General features: G+C 38.7%; 2 protein-coding genes across 3 annotated transcripts; one reads left to right on the top strand and one right to left on the bottom strand.

Moving 5' to 3' along the window:
- The first annotated feature begins 106 nt into the window (after nucleotides 1-106).
- On the top strand, nucleotides 107-1,372 carry LOC147295493 (uncharacterized). The gene has a single exon (XM_086230535.1). It carries the CDS (start codon nucleotides 799-801, stop codon nucleotides 1,264-1,266), a length of 468 nt encoding a protein of 155 aa, XP_086086661.1. The 5' UTR covers nucleotides 107-798; the 3' UTR covers nucleotides 1,267-1,372.
- Nucleotides 1,373-2,119: 747 nt separating this feature from the next.
- NDT2 (NAD+ transporter 2) lies at nucleotides 2,120-6,406 on the bottom strand. 2 transcript variants are annotated; one of them, XM_086230534.1, is made up of 9 exons: nucleotides 5,865-6,406; nucleotides 5,641-5,712; nucleotides 5,127-5,233; nucleotides 4,657-4,705; nucleotides 4,379-4,491; nucleotides 3,411-3,505; nucleotides 3,104-3,192; nucleotides 2,908-3,002; nucleotides 2,120-2,788 (listed from the first exon to the last, which is right to left on the bottom strand). In XM_086230534.1, exons 1-9 carry the CDS (start codon nucleotides 5,941-5,943, stop codon nucleotides 2,390-2,392), a joined length of 1,098 nt encoding a protein of 365 aa, XP_086086660.1. In that variant the 5' UTR covers nucleotides 5,944-6,406; the 3' UTR covers nucleotides 2,120-2,389. The 2 variants fall into 2 exon arrangements, with proteins under 2 accessions (XP_086086660.1, XP_086086659.1); XM_086230533.1 differs by having other exon boundaries at nucleotides 5,641-5,724; nucleotides 5,865-6,405.
- Between the last annotated feature and the right edge of the window lie 4,100 nt (nucleotides 6,407-10,506).

The following is a 10,506-nucleotide window of genomic DNA, read 5'->3' as shown; positions in this document are numbered from 1 at the left end:
ATTTTTCCTTTTGCTTCGTGACCTTCGTCTGATATTATTTATTAATCAAACTTTGGATTGTATCATATGGTTGAACACCTCCCCTACCAAAAACAGAAACCACAAAAGGTTTTAAATTTATAAAACTCTTTTTATACGGTAGAACTACTCTTTCATTCTACATTTATATAATAACTCTTTTAAAAATGGGTTTTTCTTAGGTTTTTTGGTCAAAGGAAATCAGAATGTGAAGGTGGGATAGTAATGACAGCATTGTACGTTGTTCAAGAATCTTGGATACAAACTACAACTTAGAAAATGGAATCTAGAGATGCAGGCTGGCTAACCTCAGTGGACAATGAAGTCTTATATCTTTACTAATGCAGAAATTCTAATTATACCCCCTAACTTTCATTCTAGAAACAATGGCAAAACTGACTTTTGAATTGTCTTCAGTCAAAGAATGAGGTGTACCTCTTTTTCAGAACCCCATAGATTTTTTAGATTTGGCAAATTGGGAATTTACTTGGAAAATGCACCACTGCCTCTTTCTTTTCCACTTTTTCTACCCAAGCCTCAAAACCCTCTCTTTGTAAAAAAGAGAGAAACCCAATCACTATTTAGTCTTCAGTGTATAAAAAAGATACAGCCACTTCCCAACATATCCTTTTCTCCATTTCAGAAGCAATCAATTGTCTCTACCATGCAATCATTCACCATTTAAATTCAAATTCTCTACAAACTTAATTAAGCACAAAATTCATAGAATGCCTTTTCCTTTTGTACTATATATATAATCATAACATCAGTTAGATAGAGATGTCAGTTAGCAACAAACCTCAAAAGATGGCGACGCTACAGAGATTCAAGCTGCTCGCGACGCAGTGCGGCGTGGCCCAAAGCCCAACGCGAAGCCCAAGAACGAGCCCGATGGTCCAGCTTCGTCGCCGCAAACCCACCTTGCTAATGCTTCTCACCCGGAGCAGCGGTCGCCGCTCACCTCGCCGCCGAGAACCTCCGGCTCAGCTACAACACGAGCCTTCGCCGGAGAAGAGTTTGGTCCGGAGGCACAGTCTGAAGGACCTTTTTGTGTCTTCGCCGCCGTTTGAATTGAACGACAAAAGGAAGACTGAGAGTGATAAGCGGCAAGAGTTTGGTTTGGTAGTGGTAGGTAAAGGAGTCGGTGGGGTTGGACCGGGATCGCCTAGACCGGTCTGGTCGGGTTTCCGTTACAAGTCGTTATTGAGGAGGCCTTGGCGTCCTGTGCTCGTTACTATTCCCGAGTAAATTAATTAATCAAATATTTTATCTTCGGAAGTATATTATTCAATTTTGTATGTTATTATGTGATCTTTTCATGATCTTGGTCCAAAAAATCATGTTACCAAATTTTCTTGTGGTGCTCCTCCTAACGAATTTAAAAGCAAGCATATATGGTTCTGTCCAAAATTACAAGGATATAAGTCTCATATTAGTATGCCAATCTACATGTATTGCATTATAAAACTTATAATGCTTCTACTTGCTAGAAAAATCTATAATAAAAATTTTTATGTCATGCGAATACATTTTTAATTGTAAATGTATTCTTAGATTAACGGGTTTATTTTGTAATGAAATCACTATTAAATCTATTCGTGTAAGATACATACCAATTATTATAATACAACCTCCTTCTTGCTATTCATTAGTTAAAGCATGTTAGAAAGGAAAACCTTCTTCTTTTTTGGCCAGGAAAACCTTCTTCTTTTAACCACTTAAAAATGTTTTAATATATAAAATCTGAGAAGCAAAGAAAAATCCAACTTTGTATCATCCATGCACGCCATTACCATTCTTTTCTAAGGCATCTTGCAAAAGTTAAAGTGGCTTGGACCAGGACCGTGGCTGGTGGGAGAACTCTGCATATGCTAAAGCAACAACTATTTCCTCGGGAAAAAAAAGAGAAAAAAGAAAAGGCAAAGGATAAGTCATGCTTCCACCAGCAAAGCTCAAGCTTCGCCATTTGGCAATCACACCTTTCGAAAATCCTTAGTCTTGCAATCCCTCAATATATGAAATGATGACATTCCTTCTCCAACTATGGAAGTCCCATTTTGAAGGTCATCCATAACTTATAACAAAAGTTAACACTACGATGCAAGCCACTCAAACAAGACTCTTGTTCATCCAAATAGATGCCATGATTTTGTAATTTTACATCAAAGAAGAGCTCAACAGAACTACTTGATTGCTAATTAAACGACATACTTTTTTTCGGGAAACAAAAAGCTCACTGAATTTGAAGGCAAATTAACTTTCTTTTCCCCTTCAAATGCGCTTACATTTATCTACCTTGTTATTTAATTCCATTATTACAGAAAAATTACTTTCAATCAAAAGGTAAGTTAAAAAAGAAACAGTCAATCAATCAATGTCTTGCTGCTGTTAGCTGCTCTTTGTCTCCAAGAGGAACTGGAGCCCCCTTATTCGATTGGGTTTGTGATTGCCGCAAAGCAGAATTGTTTTCCTCTCGTCCATTGGCCCCAGTTCCCTGTTGAGATTTGGCATGGCCATCAGATTTAGGGCGGCCTTGTGAATGCTTCTTTACTGGAAGTATAACCCTTCGCAAGAACCTATCTATCATCTCGTAACTGGTAAATGTAATAACAGCAGAGGGAGTTGTTCTTAGTAAATTAGTAGCACAACCATTATAGAAACCAGGAATGCCTTCCTTTCGGAACACCTTCTTAATACAATCCATAACCCCTGCATACTGGACTTCAATATGTCTGGCTTGCCCTTGCTCTTGCAGTCTGGAGCGCACAACCTGGAGATAAATTGATTCAGACAGGACAACAACATATGAGAGAGAGAGAGAGGATTCTTAAGTTGTAAGCAGTCCAAACTCCAATACAGTTTAATCAAGAGAAGTCCAGCTGAACATACCTCATGAGGGTAGGTTATTATAGAAGCGATTATTTTGGATATCGATGAGGCAATGGCAACTCTACCAGGGTTTAACTTATCAACAGTTGTATTATCTGAAAAGTTAAATTTCAAACATTCAAAAATAACTAATGATAAGAAAACAATGAAGATTCTGTTAAACAATCCACCACAGAAGTAAACATATCACATTTACCCTTTTTTGCCATAAAAGATTTTATCTTTTCATAAGCAGGAAATTGAATTGCAACATGACTTATCCCAGCCAAAGAAGGAACGATCCCACTGTTTCAAACCACAAACAAAAAGGGTATCATGAGCTGAAACCACAAACATAAAATTTCCATCCAATCAATTAGTGTAGAAACCACAGCTTCTAATTATTAGAACTTTAGTGGAGTTCCTTACACCAATTTGGAATGGAAAAAAGATTTTGATATATTGGACCGAATACAGGATAGTGTTCATATTCATATGCTATAATTTAAAACAAGAAAAATGACCTATATAAACCTCGCATGCCTTCCTCAGTTGCAATCCTTCTAAAAGCAGATCTCATGTTTTTGTAAGGAACCACACCAGGCCTCATTCCTTGTGTCTAAATGAAGATCACGAAAAATATATCAATGTCCATAAAAGACAGGCGTTCAAATATAATAAAGTTAATGAAGCTCTTGAGTTTCTAAAACCATGAGGATTGGGTTAAGCCCAAAGCTAACAATATCTAATTATTTTTGGGTTAACCCCAAAAATATTAGTTGCTCACACATTCCTCAGAAACCTATAAGCACTCTAGGACCATCTCTAGCAACTTGCATGGATCTCCTCAACAAATGCATGGTACAGGAATTCTTCTCTTCCTTACATGTGACAATTTTTTTCGTTCATTTCAAAAAATTAAAAGATAACATAACTATGAGATTTAGTCATATAGACTAGGCATAGGATGGCAAAAAAGGAAACAAATTTAAGGAGAAGCACGTGTTACTTCAAAACAGGAACTTCTAGAAAGTTAGGAGTTAGATCATATTGAACTCAAATCTCTTGATATCCACTTCCCAGGAGCCATACTTTTATAGTTCAAAATATATGTCTGCTTGGCCAATGCATCCGTCTTAGCACTGAAATTGGATAACTTTGATCCTCTGAAATCCACCCATTTCCAGTTTAAAGTCCTGGTTTAGGTACTTCTGTGAGAATGCAACACAAAGAAGCATTTTCTATTGCAAACAAAAACAAACTCCAGTAGCTAAAATTAACTAGAGCTACAAAACCCTGAGTTACTGAAACACAGATAAACAGACAGATGCTTGCAAGGGTATATGCATGTGTGTATCTTAAAACTCAATAAAATTATAAGAACAATTAATCATGAAATAAGCAATCAGCCTAGCAGAAAATGAGATAGAATCAAATGTGTCCTGATTATTGCATTTCAAACGAATTACAAACATAAGAACAGCAAACTTACTTGAAGCCTGGTCTTAACAACCCATAATGGATTTGTTGTAATGGCTGTGGCAGCCCCGGCACCAGCAGCAGCTATCATATTTGCTCCAATTGTGAGTTCGCTGCTGCCATCCACTACAATATGACAATAATGAATATTTAAAACCAACTAACTGAATACTATTAAATAGCCTCCGAAGCTCATAACCAAACCAAAAATATAAGAATACTATGAATTTCAAAAGAAAACATTAGAAGACAGACAAAAATCTAAAAGTAAGCGACATTTGAAAAACCAACCATCTGACTGGAGTAGGCCTTTGAGTTGTTCATAAATTGTGAAGTACACCTACATATGAAAAGAGTACTTATGACCATGAAGAAATAAAGCAAGTGTTTAAGATTAAAATTTGCATGTGATCTGAAAGGAACAAGGATAATGATATGAATAGGAAACATTATTCTTATGAACTTAAAAATAATTTATACCCTACAACTGGAATCAATTTACCCTTACTGTCAGATTTGGACACTAAATTGTTGATACAAATCTGGTTTATGGTTCTGCACAAGCACGGGAGAAGAGGAGGTGGTTATGGGGTAAAATTTCTACTCAAAGGTTTGCTACACATGATTTCCAAAGTGGTATCTACTCACATGATATTCCGAATCTAAACTCGTAACAAGCTAAAAGAGGGACTCAACTTTCCACAATAGAAGGGTTTCCAAAGATTTGTTTCAGAATATAAGGCAACGAAAGAAATACTCACCGCCCAGTTTGGAAGTAGCGCTAGAATTGTTGGTGAAAGGCCACGATACATCCCCTTCAAACCTTCAGTCTTTAGTATGTTTTGTAGGCTTGTGACTATGACACTACCTGAGCATAGACCAGAAGGAAAACAAAAAAGAACAGCCATACATCAATAAGCAGTACGCAGTACGCACCATATACCGCAGTACATAGATTGGGAATATCTATACGGGTCAAACTTATTTCCATCTGAAGCCTATTAATCAATGGGTCCAATTAACAAGATATAAGTTTACAGGGCACTAATGGCATACTTCTCCTCAACGCATATTTTCTCATTTGTACAGTTCGAAATTTGAAACTATAATCCGCCCAAACACTGTGTTCCACACAGTTCCAATACATTAGGTAGTGAATCTAGTATGGTTAAAAATCGTTACTTGCACCTAAATTTGATAACTTCCCAAAGGTAAATAAAGGCCCAGATTTTCCTCTAAATAAAACCTAAATAAAAGCCTATATACTGCGAATACCTCTTTGACCAGGAGGCAGGCCATGGACCTGTAGCCTAGTCTTGATGACATCCAAAGGGCACACAAACGTAGCTGCCATAGCACCTACAAAAGCTCAATTCAATCAATTTGCAAACAATAATTCGAAAACTGAAAAGGGAAAAAATTCATCAGATTTCAATGCGTGCGTGCTCAAATGAATGAAACCCTAGAAATTGAGGTGGAGAGGGAACGGAGAAGCTGACCAGCGGCAGCGCCGGCACTGGCGTGGCAGATGGCATCTCTGGTAGTTTGGCGGTCGGAATGTTCGGCCCCGCCACCCATCGTCAAATCCCTCTATTGTTGTTGGTTCAAACCGAAGGTAATTTGCATGGCCAGTATATTCAATACATGTATATATATATATAGGAGCCTCCTGCTCTGTTGCAAACTTACATTGATTTTAGAGAGAGAAATGGAGAGGAATTGGGCAGTGAGATAGAGGGAGTGTGTTTGGGGTTGGAAGTATCGACTATTCGACTCCCTGATGTCTTGTTTGAAGGGTTTAGGCGGTGAATAAGGACGTGTCAGGTACGTGGTTTGCAAATTGGAGGAATGGGGAATGACTTGGAATTCATGAATCAAAACTCACGGACTATTTTCTTCCCCAATTCTCAGAAAGAGAGAGAGAGTTTGGGGGTAATTACCAAATAAATAGGTTTGTAATTGTTCCAGTGGTTTTGGGATGACGACCATAAAGTTGAAATCTTCCTACTTTTGGCTCAATTTATGCGTAATAGCCAATCGATGCGATGTTTTTATTTTTTCACTTTTGTTTGTTTTGTGTATGCTGATGTAGCCAATAAGGCAATAATGGATTTTATGGTTGAAACAAAAAAATGTGTGGTTAATGAAATTGCTTCTCTGCTTGCTTGACGAAGCAACAGGGTTCGAATGAGTTATTAAAAAGATTTGAATTCAATTTTATAATGGGACCTTTTTATGAAAAAATTAACGGGAAGTTAAAACATACTCGCTCAATATGGTACAATAGATTGTCCCCATAAATAAACACCAACTTGATTTCTTTTCCTAATAATAAAATAACCAAAAAAAAGGTCAGCTTGCTTGAAGCTTAAACTTGAATTTGGGCCAGCCTGCTTGAAGCTTAGACTATTTTCTCTTTTCAGGGCCCAAAAGCCCAAAGTTAGGTAGGCCTGGCTCAATACGGGCAGAAACTCAAAAGTTTCATCAGCTCGAATCAGGTAAACCACTATGCATTTTATCCTTACTTTAGGTTCATTCATAAATGCCAGGGGTGTAGGCCCTCAGTACATAATTTGTTGTTTCTCAAAGTGTGGAATTCTTTTATCTTCATCCCATGGAATGATCATATCCCCGCCTCTTAATTAGTATTGTAGTGAAATCTTGTATACGGTAAGTGAACAGAGAAGGTTTAGGTTTAGGGTTTCAATATATTTTCTGATTAATTGATTAAGACCACAAAATGTGGTTTATATACACGGGCCTATAACTAAAATACAGGAATTAATAAATTACCTAATTAATTCTAATAATTACATAATAACCACATGGGTTGACTCACATCAACACTTCCCCTCAAGTTGGTGCATATATATCACACATGCCCAACTTGTCTAGTGAGTCCAAAAACACCCTATTTGCTACGGCCTTGGTCAACACATCTGCAAGCTGATCCTCAGACTTCACAAATGGGAAGTTGATAATCTTAGCTTCAAGCTTCTCTTTAATGAAGTGTCGATCAATCTCAATGTGTTTTGTTCTATCATGCTGAACAGGATTATGTGCTATATCAATAGCAGATTTGTTATCACAAAACAAGTCCATAAGCTTGGTAGGTGGACACCCTAAATCAGTCAATAAATGTCTCAACCATAAAAGTTCAACTACTCCAAGTGCCATACCTCTGTATTCAGCCTCTGCACTTGATCTAGATACAACCGATTGCTTTTTACTCCTCCAGGTCACCAAGTTTCCTCCTACAAAGGTAAAGTAGCCTGAGGTAGACCTCCTATCATCTGCTGAACCACCCCAGTCTGCATCAGAAAAACCTTCAACATTCACATGACCATGATTAGCAAACAACAACCCTTTACCAGGTGCAGATTTTAAATACCGCAAAATTCGCTCCACAGCATCCATATGGGGTTTACACGGGGCATGCATAAACTGGCTTACTACACTAACCGCATAAGCAATGTCAGGTCTAGTGTGAGACAAATATATCAATCTTCCAACAAGTCTCTGATATCGCCCCTTATCTGCAGGCAAGGCCCCCAAACACTCGAAAAGTCTATGGTTTTGTTCCATAGGAGTGACAGCTGGCTTACACTCAAGCATACCAGTTTCAGACAACAAGTCTAAAACATATTTCCTTTGAGATAGGAATATGCCATGTTTAGACCGAGCAACTTCTATCCCAAGAAAGAACTTCAAGTCCCCCAGCTATTTCATTTCAAACTCTCTAGACAAGTACCTCTGCAAATTAGAGATTTCCTCATAATCATCTCCAGTCAGAACCATATCATCAACGTAAATGATAAGAGCAGTAATCTTCTTCCCCCTTTTCTTTAGGAACAAAGTATGATCAAAATTACTCTGCCGATAACCATAGTTCTTCATTGCACGGGTGAATCTCCCAAACCAGGCTCTTGGAGATTGTTTAAGACCATATAAAGATTTTCTCAGTCTACATACTAATCTTGTATTATCAAACTCTGGTATACCTGGAGGGGGATCCATGTATACTTCTTCAGTCAAATCACCATGGAGAAAGGCATTCTTTACATCAAACTGAAGGAGTGGTCAATCTTTGTTAGCGGCCAAAGACAACAGAACCCGTACTGTATTCAACTTGGCCACTGGAGCAAACGTCTCCAAGTAGTCTATGCCATAGGACTGTGTATAACCCTTTGCTACCAACCTTGCCTTATACCTTTCAACTGATCCATCAGCTTTGTGTTTGACTGCAAACACCCATCTGCATCCAACTGTCTTCTTCCCCTTAGGTAGAGAAACCAACTCCCAGGTTGAATTCTTCTGTAATGCCGCCATTTCTTCAGCCATAGCCTTGGTCCATCTAGAATCTGCAAGAGCATCCTGCAATCTACTAGGAATAGAAACAGAAGATAATTGCAGAACATACGATTCATATGACTTTGAAAGCCTAACAGATGACACATGATTATTAATTGAGTACCTAACTTTGGCATTTGGATCTGGCTCATATTTAGCTGGTGGTTGTCCTCGGTTAGACCGAGGAGGAAGTGTAAACTTAGAAGCATTAGAAACAAGATCTGAACCAGAATGTGAATCAAGAGTATTGTTTGTTACCTCAATGGATGAAGAAGATTGATTCAATGGAGTAGGAGAGATGGCGGTACTATCATGGAGTGGTGATTCCTCAGGCTCAGAATTCGTGGGTTGTTGTCCTACCATATCCTCAGTATCATCCCCAGTAATTTCCGCAATCTCAGTCTCATCCGCAGTAATTTCCACAATCTCAGTCTCATCCGCAGTAAGTTCTGCAGTCTTATTCTCATTCTCAGACTCAGACACTAGGTGATCAGTAGTCTGTTCTGACCCAAAGAACAACATATCATCTCGATTCTGCACTTCACTAGAAACCTCTCCCTGAAGGGTAGAATCCAATGGACGGGGAGAATAAAAAAGTTGATGTTCATGAAAAGTGACATCCATAGAAACATAGAAGCGCTGAGTAGAAGGATGATAGCACCGGTACCCCTTATGGGATGGACCATAACCAACAAAAACACACTCTAAAGCCCGAGATGCGAGCTTGGATCGCTGATGAGAATGTAAATGCACAAAAACAACACACCCAAAAACCCGGGGTTCCAAATGAAGGATACCTGGGAGAGAGACAAAATCCGAGAGAACATCCAAAGGTCGCCGAAAGTCAAGGACACTAGATGGGGTCCGATTAATCAGATAGACGGCAGAACTCAAGGCATCACCCCAGAACAAAGAAGGCACATGACCACCCAGAAGAAAGGACCGAGTGACTTCCAATAAATGTCGATTTTTGCGTTCAGCAACCCCATTCTGTTGTGGAGAATGAGCGCAAGAAGTCTGATGAAGGATCCCCGCAGAAGCAAAATACTGAGTCAACTCTGTATTAACAAACTCACCGCCATTATCTGAGCGCAAAACCTTAATAGGACAGGCAAACTGGGTGAGGACCATATGATGAAAAAGGCGAAAAACAGCACACACATCACTTTTATGTTTCAGAAGATAAACCCAAGTCATTCTAGTACAATCATCAATAAATGTCACAAACCATTTCATTCCTTTATGTGTACCACACGGGGCCGGACCCCAAACATCCGAGTGGACCAAAGCAAAAGGAACATCCATACGTGTAGCACTAGAAGGAAACACTGAACGATGGCTTTTGGCCAACACACAAACTTCACAATTAAAATTGGAAATGTTCAATCCACGAAATAAAGAGGGAAATAAACGCCGAAGATAACTAAAGGACGGATGACCAAGTCGGCGATGCCACAACCAAATCTTCTTCTGATTTTCGGAGGAACCATCACTAACTAGACTCACAATGCCACGATCCAGATAGTACAATCCACCACTCTTTCTACCACTGCCAATCTTCTCCTTGGTATGAATGTCCTGGAAAACACAATGGGTAGGAAAGAATGTGGCCACACAATTATGAGTTTTGGTTAGTTGACTAACAGAAATAAGGTTACAATTCAAGGAAGGAACAAACAACACATTATGCAAAGACAAATCAGAGGAAAAGGATACCGTGCCATCTCCTAAAACAGGAGACGACACACCATTGGCATTGACAATAAATGGCTTAGAACAGACAGACGAAAA

The sequence above is a fragment of the Dryas octopetala genome, chromosome 2 (assembly GCF_963921425.1).
Source record: "Dryas octopetala chromosome 2, drDryOcto1.1, whole genome shotgun sequence".
Classification (NCBI taxonomy): domain Eukaryota; kingdom Viridiplantae; phylum Streptophyta; class Magnoliopsida; order Rosales; family Rosaceae; genus Dryas; species Dryas octopetala.
Note: the sequence above shows the minus strand (reverse complement) of the source record. Positions and strands in the feature narration are given on the sequence as shown.

What these genes read in the sequence shown, in the direction of transcription:
- NDT2 (XM_086230533.1), bottom strand. Translation starts at nt 5,943, where the DNA reads ATGGGTGGCGGGGCCGAACATTCCGACCGCCAAACTACCAGAGATGCC. An exon ending in CCTGCCTCCTGGTCAAAGAG is followed by an intron (nt 5,234 to 5,640) that starts GTATTCGCAGTA and finishes GTCTATGCTCAG; the next exon opens with GTAGTGTCATAGTCACAAGC. An exon ending in ATCTTTTATGGCAAAAAAGG is followed by an intron (nt 3,003 to 3,103) that starts GTAAATGTGATA and finishes TTAACTTTTCAG; the next exon opens with ATAATACAACTGTTGATAAG.
- LOC147295493 (XM_086230535.1), top strand. Translation starts at nt 799, where the DNA reads ATGTCAGTTAGCAACAAACCTCAAAAGATGGCGACGCTACAGAGATTC.